The 16,939-nt window shown below is 35.4% G+C and overlaps 3 protein-coding genes across 9 annotated transcripts; 1 reads left to right on the plus strand and 2 right to left on the minus strand.

The window, feature by feature from the left end:
* Nucleotides 1-881: 881 nt before the first annotated feature.
* On the plus strand, nt 882-6,109 carry LOC140969849 (1-acyl-sn-glycerol-3-phosphate acyltransferase 2-like). Its single transcript, XM_073431361.1, has 11 exons — nt 882-1,330; nt 1,526-1,648; nt 2,589-2,628; nt 2,737-2,810; nt 2,885-2,944; nt 3,854-3,931; nt 4,078-4,236; nt 4,770-4,895; nt 5,317-5,409; nt 5,548-5,631; nt 5,711-6,109. Exons 1-11 carry the CDS (start codon nt 1,250-1,252, stop codon nt 5,948-5,950), a joined length of 1,158 nt encoding a protein of 385 aa, XP_073287462.1. The 5' UTR covers nt 882-1,249; the 3' UTR covers nt 5,951-6,109.
* On the minus strand, nt 5,741-10,342 carry LOC140969851 (non-functional target of rapamycin complex subunit LST8-2-like). 7 transcript variants are annotated; one of them, XR_012174016.1, is made up of 9 exons: nt 10,214-10,342; nt 9,694-9,785; nt 8,973-9,060; nt 8,803-8,894; nt 7,861-8,689; nt 7,370-7,427; nt 6,773-7,254; nt 5,958-6,525; nt 5,741-5,879 (listed from the first exon to the last, which is right to left on the minus strand). XR_012174016.1 is itself a non-coding variant. In XM_073431365.1 (9 exons), the coding sequence occupies exons 3-9, from the start codon at nt 8,174-8,176 to the stop codon at nt 6,003-6,005; spliced, it is 519 nt and encodes a 172-aa protein (XP_073287466.1). In that variant the 5' UTR covers nt 8,177-8,198; nt 8,310-8,439; nt 8,578-8,689; the 3' UTR covers nt 5,919-6,002. The 7 variants fall into 7 exon arrangements, 5 of the variants coding, with proteins under 5 accessions (XP_073287465.1, XP_073287466.1, XP_073287464.1 ...); XR_012174017.1 differs by having other exon boundaries at nt 5,958-6,041; nt 6,443-7,254; XM_073431365.1 differs by lacking the exons at nt 5,741-5,879; nt 7,370-7,427; nt 8,803-8,894; ... (1 more) ...; nt 9,694-9,785; nt 10,214-10,342 and having other exon boundaries at nt 5,919-6,041; nt 6,443-6,525; nt 6,773-6,861; ... (4 more) ...; nt 8,310-8,439; nt 8,578-8,689.
* A 914-nt stretch (nt 10,343-11,256) lies between these two features.
* On the minus strand, nt 11,257-16,778 carry LOC140969789 (serine/threonine-protein kinase Nek6-like). Its single transcript, XM_073431245.1, has 14 exons — nt 16,400-16,778; nt 16,185-16,309; nt 15,765-15,831; nt 14,879-14,944; nt 14,690-14,736; nt 14,335-14,380; nt 14,164-14,244; nt 14,046-14,088; nt 13,903-13,952; nt 12,912-12,996; nt 12,781-12,830; nt 12,617-12,690; nt 12,474-12,525; nt 11,257-12,393 (listed from the first exon to the last, which is right to left on the minus strand). Exons 2-14 carry the CDS (start codon nt 16,301-16,303, stop codon nt 11,287-11,289), a joined length of 1,887 nt encoding a protein of 628 aa, XP_073287346.1. The 5' UTR covers nt 16,304-16,309; nt 16,400-16,778; the 3' UTR covers nt 11,257-11,286.
* Between the last annotated feature and the right edge of the window lie 161 nt (nt 16,779-16,939).

Here is a 16,939-nt window from a genome sequence, read left to right on the forward strand (position 1 = left end):
GATGATTTTTCTTCTTATGATATAGTTTGTCTAAATATATGTCAACTTCCATAAAAATATGAAAAACTCACACGATCTAATGATATTATAATAAGAGAGAAACATTCTCAATGTACCATATACTACTACACAAAAACTCTTGTGAGACGGTCTCACAGATCAATTTCGTGGGTCGAATCTCTTATTTGGGTCATCTATGAAAAAATATTACTTTTTATGTTAAGATTATTACTTTTTATTGTGAATATCTGTAGAGTTGATCCGTCTCACATATAAAAATTCGTGAGACCGTCTCACAACACACTTATTTATACTACTAACACATGTTTCTCTCTACCTTAACCACTATTATTGCCATCAATACTCCCAACGTACACACACACATATTTATTTATGAATTTGTTTAAAATCTATTTTGCTAAAGCAACAATATTTGGTAATCAGTTTTCAAAATTAATTGTAATTAAGAATTTTAAAAACCTCAATAATTGCGCTTAATTAAATCAAAATTATATTATATCTCAACTTATTAAATGTGACAAATATTTTTAAAACTATTTTTAGTAGACCTACTAACATAATTATTCAACTTCTTTTAATTTATCCTCAAATTAATTGTATTCCTTTTATTTTCTCAAAATACAATCAATATTAGTTATTTACGATAATTCACTGATTTTTCACAATCATATTCTTGACTGTACCCCCTAAGATGAATTACTTCAAACTTTTTATTTCCCACATCCCATCCTATATTATTTTATTTTTTCTTAAAAATAATTAATAGTAGTATTATTTATCAGATATATTTTTTCCCAAAAAATATTTTTTTTAAATGTTTTGCTAATAGGCGCGTGACACGACGTTATCTTCTTCTCATGCTTCACGTGACTTGTACGGTACAACTCAGCGAAGCAATAACATTTACTATTGTTTCCCTCTTTACTCCACCAGAATTACTCGCTCACGTTCTCGCTCTCTCTAGAAATGCATCCATTTCCGTTGCAGTACTGCTACTAGATTACGCCATTTTTCTGCTCGTAATTATTCAGTAAATATGTTTTATGAGTATTTAGTGTCATAATTTGATAACCGGGTGTCGAAGTGAGCGAAATCTTGAAATTGCTGCAACACGTTTTCCCAGAAAATTCTTCTTATAAAAATTGCTTCGATTTGTTTCTTCTTTTTTTATTCCTTGAGAGAGAAGAATCGTAATCTGAGTTTATACGGTTTCGCTTGTTACGGGGATATGGCGATTGCTGCCGCAGCTGTTATTGTGCCGTTGGGTGTTCTCTTTTTCATTTCTGGCCTTGTCGTCAATTTGATTCAGGTTCGAATTTTTGGGATAATTTTACTGGCTAATTCTGATAGTTTTATTGGTTTCATCGAATTTTGCCTCAGACGCGAGAAGGGTTTTTTTCCCTTAATGTTAAGCTATTGGTTCTCAGTTATATTTCTTTCGAGTTCCATTTTTTTTGCTTTTAGTTTGAAGAAATGCGTGACTTTAGTTTTGGGAAATTTTCAGGCTATATGTTATGTGTTGATAAGGCCGCTGTCAAAGAACAAGTATAGGAGGATAAACAGAGAGGTCGCTGAGCTTTTGTGGCTTGAATTAGTGTGGCTGGTCGATTGGTGGGCTGGTGTTAAGGTGATTTCTTAAAATGCCACATTAAATTTGAGTCTAAAAAATTGTATTGGTACTTGGGACTCCGTGGAGTTCATCACAGAATACTAGCATAGCAATTATTTTGATGACTTCTTATATTTCTGAAATATCTGTGTTTGCAGCTGGGATTAAGTTTCTGATTTCAAGCTAGTCGCAATAAATCAAATATTTGTGACTACCCATATATGGTTAAGCTAGTCGCAATAAATCAAATATTTGTGACTACCCATATATTGTTAAGGTCTTAAGGACTAAAAAATTTCATGGGAAGATTATTGATTATTGTATCCTTATGATGGGTAACTTTATTTCCCCAAGCTAGTACCAATGCAATAAAGTGAATTGAAACCCAATGATTTATGATATTTGACAATTCTTTGAGAAATATGATAAACCAAATATTCTTTGCTGTGTAGATGACATGATTCCTTCTTAGGACCAAAACAGATGTCTTTGCTATTTTATGTTGATGTATGATATTTGGCAGTTTATTCTTTATTGCATAGGACCTAAGCAAATTCGCTACCTATTTCTTCATAAACCGACAGTCAAACCATGGTTTTGAATTTGTTATTCGTCTGAATCATCTGAGTCTTATTATGTTGCAGTGATTCTGTGGCTGCAAATTGATTTGACACTGATTTTGGAACCTTTAAAGTATTGATAAACCAAACTTTTCTTTGCTGCTTAGAACTTTAGTATTACATGATTCCTGCGTCTTATGGAGTACAATATGCAAGATGACATTTTGCAATTTTATGCTGATTCTTACATTATCTGGTTTAAGATGATGGGGTACAATATGAGCTGAAACTCTTGGCAGAATTTAAGAAATTAAGCTGATAATCAAACCATGTTTTTTAATTTTTCATTCATCTGAATCACCTGAGTCTCTCATGTTGCAATGATTTTGTGGCTGCAGATTGAACTGTACACTGATTCTGAAACCTTTAAATTGCTGGGTAAGGCTGCAAAAAAGTTGTTTATAGATAATGATTTGCGTCCCCGTGCCTTGAAAATTTACCCTTACTGAATTTGCATGTATTTGGCTTTACTGGTAACTTGTATAGGTAAAGAGCATGCACTTGTCATGTCTAATCACAAAAGTGACATTGATTGGCTTGTTGGATGGGTTTTGGCTCAGGTTTGTCATCTGCGTGTTGGTTCTCAGTGAGTGTGTTAACATATATTCATCAGTGCAATTCTCTTGTACAACAGCGATCAGGTTGCTTAGGTAGCACATTAGCTGTTATGAAGAAATCTTCAAAGCTCCTCCCAGTAAGCATCTAGCTTTGACCTTTGTTCTTATGGTATTGAAGTTCCATCGCTCTGACTGCAAATTTTTTTCATATGATTTAGTCGTTACATATTAGATTTCTAGTTAAGCAATAGAGAAAAAATGCAGTTGATGGATGCTAATTAGTTGGCCATATTTGACAATCATCTGTTTTTTTCATGAGATGACGTGATACAGTTGAGATAAGTTGTGGATAGTACTGAATTCATCATCAAACTATATTTATGAGATTATTTGCAGTTTGCATTAATGTTAAGTGAAGATATGGCGTGGACAAACCATCAGCTCGATAATGGAACAGTTTGTTTCCCAAGACTTAGGCCGTGGTTCTAGCCAGAACGCGTGTTTACCTGACTGGAGAAAAGACAGAGTGCAATTTTTTAATGGAGTTTTAAAATGAATGTTGTAAAAGTGTTCTTGTTAGGAACTCATTCCCAAACCTCTCAATAGATAGATCCATCAAACAGAAGTCATAAACATATTATGTTGTTTTCTCTGTTCCCCTCTCCTTTCTATGTGATTCTCTTCTCGTGGTTCTAATTATTCTTTTGCTGGAAATATGACCAGATACAATGATGATTGAACTAGATATGTAAGTTGAGCTGAGTTGCTCATGAGCATGGCGAGCCTAGCTTGAGCTTTTTTAAGCCGAGTTTGAGGTTTCTAATGATTTTGAGCTTACTTTTTAGCTACTTAAAATCTCGTGATCTGAGCTAACAAACATGTTGAAACAAAACTAATGAACTAGCCTTTTCAAGCTTAAGCTTCTTGATTTTGAGCGCAAGCTCGAGCTAGAGAGCAGAGCCCCGTAAAATTTCACATGCTCAACTCAATATTGACTCGTTTATACCCTTTATTGAATGGATGCCCTGATTTCACCCTGTATGCAGGTGATAGGATGGTCCATGTGGTTTTCTGAGTATCTCTTTCTTGAAAGAAGCTGGGTGAAGGATGAAAGCACCTTAAAGGTATGGTCAAGGGATAACTCTTTTTACCATGAGTTGCCCTTGCCTCATATTCTCTTATGTTTCTTTGACCTGTATGCCTTTTTCTTTAGCGTTTTTGGCTTAGACAGTCCTTGATCGTAACATGATCTTGGTTAAATCTCTTGCAGTCTGGACTTCAAAGGCTAAGGGACTTCCCTAGGCCATTTTGGCTGGCACTATTTGTTGAGGGTACTCGCTTCACCCAGGCAAAACTTTTAGCCGCTCAAGAATATGCATCCTCGACTGGGTTGCCTGTTCCAAGAAATGTTTTGATTCCTCGTACTAAGGTTACAACCTACTCCAAGAAGAATTGTTCATGGCTGTCATCAGTAATAAAGCTCGGTGTGGTTTTCAATTTGGCTAGTTTAATCCCTATTGAAAAAATCATTTGAGCTGCCTGATTGTCGTTTCTCAGTAATGCATCCCTAACAAATTTTAGTATGAGCAAGTCCGGCAAGCAAAAAGGCTTCATGTTGAAACAGAAATTTTTAATGTCATTTCTCATTGTTTTTTTTTAATACAGACAATCATCATGTTCCATCGTTTCTCATTGTTGATGCAACATGAGGATTGCTGCTTCAGAATATCATTCTCGTAAAGTTATATTTTTGTTTTTTTTAAAGAAGGGGTTGCCGTTTGTTCAAATAAACTAGCCCTTTATAATTGTTTTCTGGAGCTTTGCTTGTGCAGCTATGAGTCAGAATGACCATTGTTCACTGAAACAATTTTAACTTTTCCCTACTGTATTGCAACATTATTGTTCGATGATATATCAAATTATCTGTATACTTGCTTTTGGGTTAATTTGGATCCTTTTCAGGGTTTTGTTACAGCAGTAAGTCATATGAGATCATTTGTTCCAGCTATTTATAATGTCACTGTTGCAATCCCCAAAACTTCTCCTGCACCAACCATGCTGAGACTCTTCAAAGGACAATCTTCCGTGGTAAGCCTGCAAAATCTTTATTCTCAAAATATGGTGTCATGTATGGTAATGTTACGGCAACATATGCAGTTTTGAAATAATTGAAGTGGTGTCGTTCAAGTGGTGTACTGAATTCCCCTGATAAGCCTGTAGTCCAAGCTAGGTCCGTCAATAAAGTAGCAAATCATTGCTCATTCTATTAAAACAAAATGCTAAAACTTACACCAGGTCTGCAACATAAGCTGTCAAATGCAAGATCTAAGAATCAATTACAGAGTTTCTTCATAGGTGAAACTGCAGTGGTTCTTAGCATTGAGACTTTACACTTGTTTCTAGATTTAAGAATACTGATTAATGTTGTATACTTGTATGTCACTTACTGTGAGACATTTTCTTCATCACATTTGCTTGTATGTTGTGTTGATCTTTTGCCATCTGTTAGGTGCATGTCCACCTCAAGAGAGAGCTAATGAAGGATTTACCGGATACAGATGATGCCGTTGCTCAGTGGTGTAGGGATATCTTTGTAGCCAAGGTGCACCAGCAAATGGATCCTTGAATCACCTTTCTTCTAACATGGTTTGGCCTTGTTAATAAAGATTTGGCCAAAGCATACTGAATATTTACATATTTGCGAACACTTCCCCTTTATGATCAGCTTCTGTCTAATTAGGATAAGTTACTGGACACATATATGGCAGAGGGTTCCTTTGGTGAACAATTGCAAAACACTGGTCGCCCTGTGAAGTCCCTGTTGGTAAAATTCTCATGCAGTCTCCTTTGTATCTTAATGAATCTCCTTTTCGGACAACTGTGAATCTTTCTTTTAAAAACAGGTTGTCTGTTCTTGGGCCATTTTGCTCATCTTGGGGACCTTGAAAGTTTGCCAATGGTTCTCACTTTTCTCTTCTTGGAAAGGGGTTACCTTTTCAGCAATTGGCTTGGCAATTGTGACGGCTCTTATGCAAATCTTGATTCAATTTTCTCAGTCTGAGCGATCAACACCTGCCAAAATCGCACCTGCAAAGCTTAACAATGGAGGGACGTCCCCAGCTATACAAAACACGTCGCAGTAAGTCCAACCTATGTTTTGTAACCGAGTCACTTTTCGATTCACAGTTGTGATACTCAGAAGTGCTTGTGCATGATGCTTTTGTACTGAACAGGCTGTATGAGTAACAATTCATTTATATATGTTATGATACTATAAATTGAGCAAGTGCTTGTTGCAATAATGACAATGCCGATCAGATTTAAATGTTTTACGGAGGAAAATTATGTTTTTTAAAATTTGAGAAATTTTTTCAACCAATGGTGCGACACTCCGTGCCTGCAGAAATGGATTAAATAAAAAGGGCCACTGTCACAACTACCATGTACCACCAGCTTGTAAATACACAGTTAATGCTGTTATGTTAATTTGATCCGAAATACACACAGGTCGGATCAAATTTCATCAGCTACTTTGTCTTGACAATATTGTTCACGAAAGTAAAAAAAGTTCCCCCAAGTGATGGCAGTTGACAGTTCAGCTTGAAGGTTCATTCCCATCAAGGAGCACAACATACGGTTGCTTTCTGATGACATTTGTAGACTTTAATTTCTTCACCATTGGACAAGGACCATAATCTTGCAGTTGAATCAGAAGAAGCTGAAACCAAATGTATCAATCCAGTAAAAGAAAGCAGTTAGTAGACGTTATCATAGAGATCACTGAAGAAATTTTGATACTATGATAAGAAAAGCTCCAACAACAGAGTAAACACAGTCACAAACCCAGCATTGATGTCCTACAACGTAGAAGTAACATCGATGTCACAGCAAATAACATCAAGATATACATGGTTTAAACCAAGCTAATTATATATAAGCGTTTGGTTAAAAGGACCAATGTTTACCTGTTACAGTTTTTTCCAACGCCGCAAAACCATCTGCGTTCCATATTTTGACGGTATGGTCAGAAGTATAAATCCGAGACAATCTAGTCCTGAGATTAGAATAAAGGAGAAAAATTCGAAATAGAAGCCCAAATGTAAATAAAACAGTTCTTGAGATAAGAGAAAGGTCGTGGATCCTAACCGGTTTGGTTCACAAAATTCGGGAAAGAGGAGACATTTAAGAATATACCCATTGTGAGCCAGCAACTTGTGCAGTGGCTCGAAGACGCTCATAGTCTGCAATAAGCTTAATCAACTCATGGTTACTAAGTCGTCAAATGCAAAGCATAAAAAGTGAATAATATATTTGTTCATGGCTGTCTCACTTGAGTCCCTAGCAACAATCGCCATGCATAACAGGTACCTCGCTTGTTTGCTGCAACTATCAGGCTTCCATCCCACATTACTGTCAAGGAACCTACTGCTGTATCCACTTCTGGAACCTACAAAATATGTTATGTCGCACTACAAAACTTTGTTTGTGAATGTGAAAAAATTGAATTATCCACCAAATAAATCACAGGTAAGTGGACGGTAAAATGTGCTACAGATTCTTACCCTCGAGTTTTCTGTTTATCTAAAGTTGTCAGCAAAACAAAGCCCAAGCATTTTTTCCCTAGAGGACGGAATCCATGTCTTAAAACCAGCCATACATGAAATTATATGTAACAGAGAATACACATTAATCCTACGCAGAGGCCCAATTCAGAACCACAGAAAAGGATCAATTCTCACCCATGGTTTCACAATGGCTAAGAACAATTATCAATAATACTCTCATGATCCCAACACATTAATTATTCCCAACAAGTAGTTGGGATCAGTGATTCAACCTACAAGATCAATCACTTCCATAACCTAAACCACCTTCACTGAAACTATATCTACACCACATAAAGACTTTCTAGATTTTTTCTGCCAACAAATTTGATGTCTTGAGTAATCTAGATTGAACTTTAGTGAAAGAAGTTCATACTTTTGAAAAAGAGGGATGAAGCTAAGATTTGTGGATAACTCAAACGATCAAAAGACTGTAGTAAGCTACATACCAACTCACAGCTGCAAGAATTCGCTCTCAAATCCCATATACGGATATTGCCATTTTGGTACCCAGAAATCAGTTCAGTCTGCAAATCACCAAGAGAGGAAAAGGTAAAAGACCAGCATAGGGCATTTAAATTCTCCAGGAAAATAATACGTAGCAGATTGTTCATGAAAGTTGAAGGAAAGATAAAAAAAAATGATGGTATGAATTCGTTAGATATCCCCCATCACAGATTTGGTATGGTCAGAATTTGAGTTCTTTAAAAAATAATTGGCTTCCATCATGAAGTATTGGATCAAAACCTCTGTGTCATGGTCCATTTCAATTATCCATTGGTGGTTCCTATGACAATAGCAGATCAGAAGATTAATAAGCTAAAATCATATTTCACAGCCATCATCCAGAATATGATTTTTCTAGCCATTGAAAACATAACCCTGCTCTCCTGCATACCTCAAATAGTTCAAATTTCAGTAAGACGCCTCATTGATAGATAACAAATTCATCACAGATCTGATTTGGGTGCAAGAGAACAGTATTAACTGCTGCACGGCTTTCATATTCTCTCTGGAAACCAGGTGCCCTATGTCACAAAATGAAAGTAGATCCACAATAAATTATCTAAACTGAAAAGCTCAAGATCAGACTCTGCTCGATGACGGGCAGGAAGAAGACAAAAGATATTGAATGACAAGTTACATATTATAAAAACTCCCCATACCCCAAGTCCCAAATTTTACAGTGCCGTCTTCAGAACCTAAATACATCCAATTTCCATCACGCTGAAATCCAACTGCCATCACATTATTAGTGAGAGAATCATAGCTCATCACCTGACAGAAGAACAAGAATTGGCAGATAAAAGTAAAGACAGCTGATAAAAGCATTAAAATCTTGTCAGAGAAAATGCAGAATATATTAGAATAAGCGAAACAAGATGGCATACTGGCTGAGGACTGTTCGAATTAACATCGAATAATCATATATGAGGATTCCCGGCTGCTGCTAGGCCGCACTTATTGGGTGTAAAAATCGAGCCTGTTTACTTGTTGCAGAGAAAATTAATATCAATTTCTGCCATCATCGGTGCACTTATGCGGTTATGCTATGCAAAACTGTGTTAGAAACCTTTGAAGAGTATGATAACCAAAGCAAATTCACTTCTGCCAGACCTTCTATAGCCCTTAATGCTTTGAGCCAAATACTAACAGCTCGATGCAATACACCAAACAGTTACATCTGTGTATAATTAAACCACCAATAGAACTAACATTCTGATGCAGAGGGGAAGAAATTCTAAGACAGTAAAATGTGAAAGGATTTTTTAAATTCATTCAGAAAGAAGAAAACCTAATACATAGGTTCAGTAAACAAATTTAACTACTGGCACTGCACATATTTTTCTCGTCGTAAAACAAGCCTTGTCCGCATTGTCTATAGGAAACTGCATGCTTAAAAAACGCATTTGGGCCAAAACACAGATATCAACGTTTAAAAGAAATGATTCATTCAGCCTAAAATTTAGTATCAAATTCAATAAAACACATTCTAAACCAGCTTGCAGTCTCCCCTGGAAGCTTAAACTCATATATAGTATCAAATTTCGACATCCAACAGAAATATAATCACTTTAACATCGAACAATAAATTGTACACATATTATCCGTTTTAAACATGAGCACCGGGGTGGAAACAGAAAGTTATAAACACAGCAAAACCAAGGATGAAACCCAACAGGCTGATAATTTTTTTAGGCATACAGGAAAGTGAAAAATAGAGTAATAAACAAAGAAAACTAAAATTTGAAACTAAAAAAGCTGAGATTTTGGGGGCATACAGATTCAGGATATTGGATAGTCCGGTCGCAACGCCCACTTTTTGCCTCCCAGAATCGAATCGTGTCATCGTAGCTAGCTGTGTCTAAAACCACTGATGGTTGACTCATGTCAATTATCTTTCTTAACTGTTAAACACCAGTAGAAATAGCATTGGAATACATAGATAGAGAACAATAAGATAAAAATCATGTTTATCGAAAAAGGAAAGCAATGATCAATAAGGAAACAATGGGTTATCGAAACCACTTTTTTTGAATTGCAAACCCAAAAAAAAAGTCTAAACTACTTCGTACAGGAAAATGCAAAAGTCAAAGGATAAAGAGGTAAATTACGGATCTTTGATGACAATGAGGGAAGCTGAATGAAGGGTTACGCCCTCATTGTCATCAAAGGAAAATAAAAAAGAAATCGTTTGAAATGGATTCCAAGATTTTATTTATTATTTTACCTGATATATAAACAGAAAAGAAAAAAGAAATCGTTTGAAATGGATTCCAAGATTTTATTTAATTCTTTTACCTGAGAAATTTCATTTACTCCACTGAACTTAACCCATCATTGGCTCTTTGTGAAGGGTTTTACAGAGAGCGGAGGATAGAGAGCCGTTTCGCTTGATTCTGTATAAACAGTTCCCAACGAGGAAGAAAATTCCAACGCATGCTAAAACGAAGCTAGGCTGGGCCCAGTCCAGGATTGTGTTGGCCCAAGTTCCAGTCCATTATCATTGTGGGTCAGCCCTTACACCCGGGAGCAGAAATTATTCTGGGATGTGCATTAAATTGAGGCTAGTACATATCAATATATTCAATGTCTCTATATTCTATAACAAACAAATGAATGCGAACGACACTTAAAAATATGATTTAATAATACCATTGAGGCACAGTTTCAAGTATTACATTAGCAATTTCTTGATAATTTATTTATCATACTCGATATTTACTTTGTGATATTATTTATGAATAGACGGTCTCACATATCTTTATTCATGAAACTGTTTCATATGATTTTTTGTGATTATTATTTACTAATTATTTATCTTACATCAATCAAATCATTAAATTTAAATTACAATATTAACATTAATAAATAATATTATTAATATTTTGTTAATTATTGAAAAAACAAAATTATAATTTATCATCTTTACTCAATTTTAATCAATCAAACCAAACAAATAATTATTTATCAATCAAATTAAATATTATATTACTTATTAGTTTTATTTATTTTTTTATTATATTAAATTACTTATAAAGAGCAAACACTTCATCGGATAACATCAAACTTTTACTTCAAACCCCCCATTCAAAATTCTTCTAGCAAACACTTCAAAGTGGAAAACTACAATAAATCATTGGGCCAAATGAGAACTACAATTCACTAACCCAAAAGAGAGAAGAAAAAAAAAATCACACACGCATAAATTGAAGGAAAAAATAAAAGCACATTCAAACATGTGTACTTATAAACACAATCCTCAAAATCCAATCCAGCACTAATCTCTTCCAATCAAATCATACACACACCTAATCAAACACCACTCTTTTTTCTTGAAAACAAAAGAATCCTTCGAAATGGAATCTTGAAAACTAGGATTCCTTTGCAAACTTTTGTGCATTGATCAAGCTTTTGGTCAGCCAGATTGCTGTTTCTCTAGAAGAAACGGCCTCGTCTCCAAATGCTTTCAGTACGCCAGTAAGCTCATCGAGCTTGTCCTGTTTCAACAGTCGTGCACACAATTCGAGCAGTGACTCTAAAGCATTTGCTCTCACGTTGCCATGATTCCCCAACTCAGTTTTTATCACATCGTATGATATTTGATTCATTGGATGGATATCTCCTTTGTCAGTTTGGCTTGAATCCCTTGAGTTCTCTGTTGCAGTTTCAACCATATCCTTATACAGACGAGTTCCAGATGACACAGGATCAGGGGACACTCCTGAATATGTAACCACACTTTCTTCCCGGCTTAAAGAGTTCTGAGATTCTGCAACAACTTTGGATGTTAAAGTTTCTTTAGTTAACATAACGACTTCTTCAAGAACAGATGCAAGCTCATCACTACAGACAGTATCTAGCATTATTATTTTATTACACTTTTCAAGAATTGCATCTTCATCCTTTGTTTCTTTTCCCTCCACGACTTGGGGACTGCACAAAGGTTCCAATTCAATTGCTTTATCCCTCTTTCTGTCGGAATCTTCCAATTTCTTAATGTACTTGGGAGAACTTTCCGCTTTTTCTTCAATGGCTGATGTAACTTCCAAGTTGAAGCTTTCTGTCAGAGACATTGAAGATTCGAAAATTTCTTGACTGTCTTCATTGCAAGCAGTCGTCTCACAACTTGTGCCCCCACTTTTTGAATCCTCGCTGTCATGAGAAATATTCCCAGAATAGCTTGTGGGGTCAACCCTTTTAGTTTCGTGTTTGTCTTCAATCAAGACATCACCATCTAGTAAATTCAGATCCTGCACATCAATGTTTTCCTCAAATAATGGAAGCAGTTCCTTCTGTTTCGGTTTCATCCCTGTTTCTCTGTCATTTTTTCCACCACCAGAATTGCTGGGTGATGGTTTGCTTGTTTTCTCCTTCGTGCTGTTAGGTGATGGAGATTTTACAGGAAGAAACACAGTAGGTAGATTCCGACATCGAAGCAGGAAAGGTTTCAAATGGGGATGCCTCAACAATTCGGCAGCCTATGATGGAAGAAAAATAATTAAACCGAATGAAAATAAACTCAAATGCCAAAATGAAGGGAAAAATAGTATCAACACACCGTTGGCCTATGTTCGGGACACTTCCTTAGCATGCTTTTAATGATCTGTTTTCTGAGTATTTCCAAAACCTCTTTTATGTCAATCAATTTCATATTTATAACATAAAAAACAAAACATTGAAACAAATTGAAAATCTGCTTACAGAGTCGAAGAATATATATGAGGAAATGGAGAGAGCAAACATTTGTTAATCTTGTTGATAAGTCCAACCATATCCTAGTTTAGCCAGTTCTAGTTTTAGCAATTTGTGCAACTAAAGCTGTTGAAATGGATTCGATGCTATGGAAACAGAAGGATCAAACTTACAGGGGCTTTAAATGCTTGTCGGTGTGCAGCAATCTCGAACATGCAGCAGCCTAAAAATAAGAAAACAGTACTTTCAATCATCAAGAAAAAACATTGCACGGTGAACTTCAAATTCTCAAAGTTTGACTTACCTAGCGACCATATATCTGATTTATAGCCGTATGGCATATTATCGGTAAGAAGCTCCGGGCACATGTAGTTGGGTTTCCCAACAACCTAGTACTTGATAAGAAATTATAGACATTACATAAAGATTTACAGTTCAACAAGTGTAAGGCAAAAACCTTACTTTTATCTACATGCACTAGACATTATCGTTTCTTTCCTTTCCCATTTATTGGTTTGTTAGGGCTTCACGAAGGGGCTACATTATAACTCCTGTAGATAGCTACTTTAGATCAAGTCTGCGAAATGTTTCGTCGGGTGAAGCATGTTCTGTAATAGGAATTTCTCTATAATTTTCTAAGGAAATAATAAAAACTACAGAAATGCAATGAGTTCCACCAGCCCTCTTTCAGTTACGTAGTCTCTTAATGTTTGACCAACAGAATAGCGGCAGCCCTTTCACAAAGTTTCGACGCAAGTGCGGGTATCATCACAATCCTTTCCTTCATTGCAAAAAATAATTTACTGGGGAGCTATATGTTAACATAATATTAGTTCTTTCGTTACTTTAGGAAGTAACCGGATCAAGTTCACTAACGAGCTATTTGGGTTATATCAAATAATATTATCCTTGTAATGTAATTATAAAACTTGATTCAAGTGTTCAAACATGTTCGGCAATATTTTGATCCAAGTTAAAATAGCTCATTGATCACTCTGTAACTTAATATATTTACAGATATTATACAAGTACCTTTTACAATAAAACTAGCTCCCAAGCTCAATCCAATTTCGAACATTTACTCAATATCAAGCCCAAATGTGAACAGATCAAATTCGAGCTCGAGTTATATACATAAAATGAGTAACATCCACCATCTGTTTTTCACCATAATCACCATAACTATTCGTTCTCAATTTTAGTAGGCTACGCATCTTGGTGCACTCTGGTATGCCGTAGAAAGTTGAAAATAGTACTGTTTCCATACAAATAGTTGGAAATTATATATTTCATACCGTCGAGGCAAGGCCTTCCTCATCAAGAAGTTTCCCTACTCCAAAATCACCTGTAAAATAAATGAGTGAAGAAAACATAAAAAAAACATTAGAAATGAGTACAAGAATCAAGTTATTTTAAGGACTTGTTTAAACCCCCTTACCAAGACAGATGTCATTTTCCTTGGTGACAAATATGTTAGATAACTGTATTGAAAGCAAATCGTGTAAGAAACGATTGTCAATAAACTGAACTTAAATGGCACAGCAACATCGTAATACCTTGAGATTCCTATGAAGGACTCGATGGGAGTGAAGATAATCAATAGCTAATAACATCTGAGTCAGCCATTTGCAAAGTTTCTGAAAAGCAAATAGAAGAATGTTACAATAAGGACAAGCTATTCCATTCAGATAAGAGGACTGCTTTTACAAGAATATCAAATAGATAACCTCCTCGGGGAAATATGCTCCTCTAGCCATCCTAATTTTCTCAGATCTGAGCAACGAAAATATTGTCAAATATGAAGAAAACTGAAAAGAAGACACCCACAAATACAAGAAAACCAGGAAAAGCTAAAGAAGAATCACATGATAAAGACATGGCATGTTAGGATTTGGTACCAATATTTTACAATTTCCTTGACTTGTTATTTCCTCTCCTTCATACATGCATATTTGGGAGAAAGTTTCAACTCTTATTTCCAGAAGTAACAGCACAACTTTCTTCATACAATAAACAGAGAATGGAAATTTTGGTACACTTCGAGCAAGGTAGTATTGCATAAAAATCTGAAGAATCACTTACATGCTTCCGACTTCACAATAGTCAGTGACAATGCAAAGGCAATTCCCCTGCGGAGGGAAAAAACAAAATAGTTTACGTCTGTTTACTTCAGAATCAAGTTCAGGTTAAAAACACCGACCTTTACAAAATCTAAAAGAAATCTGAGGCAGATCTCAACTGTACATTCGTATGAAAAAAAATACAGAATACCTTATCCAACCAAGCATTTTTGTACTCCAAAATGTAAGGATGTTGCAATTTCGCTATTACATTAATCTGTACAGAGACATGAAGAAGATTATTTTTCATCGCAAAATAGGAAAACCTAAAATAGGAAAACTTCATAAACATTTACTTATATAGGTCACGCATTGCAACAAAGTCCAAAAACTAAGTAAAAGTGCAAAAAAATTGTTCAAAGAAATTCCTCTTGTTACACGCTATTTGTTCCAAGAAATCTATTCATAAAATTGGAACAAAATGAGATCCCTAGGTATGATGGAAATCTATTCATAAAATTGGAACAAAACGAGATCCCTAGGTATGTTGTTCTCAATGCCAAACACTTTTCATGTTAAAAAATAGTAACGGAGCTTTATCAAGTTAAATAACTCATTACTTAAATAGGTTGAAAATTCTTCTGCTCCAAATTCATAGCATAAACATGCCCAAGGAAAAAAAATTGAAAACAGTTGCCTGAATGTAGACTAAAATCATATTTCCAAAAACTGAACATTATTAAGCTTGAGAATCAACAAATTCTTTCCATATCTTTGACGTATTAAGACCTTCTAGGCTTATTAAAAAAACATAGGTGCAGTCACTATCATAGATAGCATACTGATTAGCACAGAACTAGTACAAAAAGGAAATTGAAAATGTCAAAAACCTCAACAATCAAAATCAGCAAATCAAAACATAGTTAAAAGGCAGATGACTAAGATAATAGTAAGTACAATTTCAGCTCCAAATGGAACACATATAGACATAATCAAGATATAGATTCAAGAGTAATAACTTAAAATCGAAACAGAAACTGCTTCAATCATGACACCGTGTTTCTGCCATAAAAACTAACTAAAAAGCATAAATTAACCTCCTGATTCGCTGTACACTTGGATTTCTCTGTCATCTTAGAGAGACGAATTTTCTTCAACACGTACCTACCAAAGATAATGGTAGCATCATTAAACTGACAATCTATAAATAAGCAAAACGATCTTACAGGGATCAATTAGGATAAACCAATAATCCTTGAAGAGAATGGATTCGAACATCTCCTAGAACAGTTTCACGTAGAGTTGACTGTTTTAGTTTTCTTACGAATCGTCACGGTGAAAATATAACAATTACTTTAAGGGAATTATTTTTCTAAATAAGCTCATCACTTCAGAATATAATTCACACCATACATTCCACAACCGTTCTGGAAAAATTTTGCACAATCAGAAAATTAAGCCCAGCAATATGCCACACAAAAAGTCAAAGATTAAAATTTTATGCATGGACTCGTTACTTCTTTTTCTCAGTTTTGTGGAGCACGAGAAACGCTGCCCCAAAAGAACCTCTCCCAATTTGCTCAATCCCTTCATAATCTTCCATCTTGCTCTTAGTATCAGCATTTTCCGCCTCCATCAATTCCTGCAAAGCCAAAAAACTCAAGTGGGTCTCTCTAGTCCCAGCCAAAGATTCAGTCTTTAACCCAAATAAATCAGTTAATGAAAACTCAACTGGCCAACTCGACCAAGAAACTGTAGATTCCACGGTATACTCTCCCCAAGAAACCAAGAAAAAGCAAATCCCCTGGATTTTCCGTCGCAGCTTCAAGCGGAAGACTACTACAAAGTTTGGTGGCTGAATTAATTAACGCAGTTATACCACTCTGAAACGCCTTATAAATCAAAGCTGTGAAAGCATCAGACCACACTTAGAACAACAGGTTATAACTTGTGCTCGTGTAAGTGTGGGGGGGCAGGGGTTTCAGGTTTTTCCATGGGGACAAGATACTGTCAAGAAAAGGCAACAAAATGTGATTAAACAGTTAGATTATTTTGCAAATCAGATAGGCTTAGGTTTGGCAACACGAAAACATTTATGGTAATAAAGAATAAAAAATGTTGATAATACATTACATGCTGTAGTTAAATGGATAAAAAGTGGGAAGCACGAAGTCAAATAATCAATTACATGCCAGATATAAACACAGTGTTCCGCGCATAGGATAGCATATATAGAAATGTAAAACGATGGACTTCAAAAATATTAGATGTC

This window comes from Primulina huaijiensis, unplaced genomic scaffold (assembly GCF_012295235.1).
Source record: "Primulina huaijiensis isolate GDHJ02 unplaced genomic scaffold, ASM1229523v2 scaffold42781, whole genome shotgun sequence".
NCBI classification, from domain to species: domain Eukaryota; kingdom Viridiplantae; phylum Streptophyta; class Magnoliopsida; order Lamiales; family Gesneriaceae; genus Primulina; species Primulina huaijiensis.

Coding starts and splice junctions, on each gene's coding strand:
- LOC140969849 (XM_073431361.1), top strand. CDS start 1,250: ATGGCGATTGCTGCCGCAGCTGTTATTGTGCCGTTGGGTGTTCTCTTT. Junction 1,331..1,525: donor TTGTCGTCAATTTGATTCAG/GTTCGAATTTTT, acceptor GGAAATTTTCAG/GCTATATGTTATGTGTTGAT. Junction 5,632..5,710: donor GCCCTGTGAAGTCCCTGTTG/GTAAAATTCTCA, acceptor TTTTAAAAACAG/GTTGTCTGTTCTTGGGCCAT.
- LOC140969851 (XM_073431364.1), bottom strand. CDS start 8,025: ATGAACAATCTGCTACGTATTATTTTCCTGGAGAATTTAAATGCCCTA. Junction 7,049..7,137: donor GATTGTTGCTAGGGACTCAA/GTGAGACAGCCA, acceptor AGCTTATTGCAG/ACTATGAGCGTCTTCGAGCC. Junction 6,042..6,442: donor AATGTCATCAGAAAGCAACC/GTATGTTGTGCT, acceptor TTACTCATACAG/CCTGTTCAGTACAAAAGCAT.
- LOC140969789 (XM_073431245.1), bottom strand. CDS start 16,303: ATGGAGGCGGAAAATGCTGATACTAAGAGCAAGATGGAAGATTATGAA. Junction 14,945..15,764: donor AGTGTACAGCGAATCAGGAG/GTTAATTTATGC, acceptor GTCTCTGTACAG/ATTAATGTAATAGCGAAATT. Junction 12,831..12,911: donor ATCAGATATATGGTCGCTAG/GTAAGTCAAACT, acceptor TCTTATTTTTAG/GCTGCTGCATGTTCGAGATT.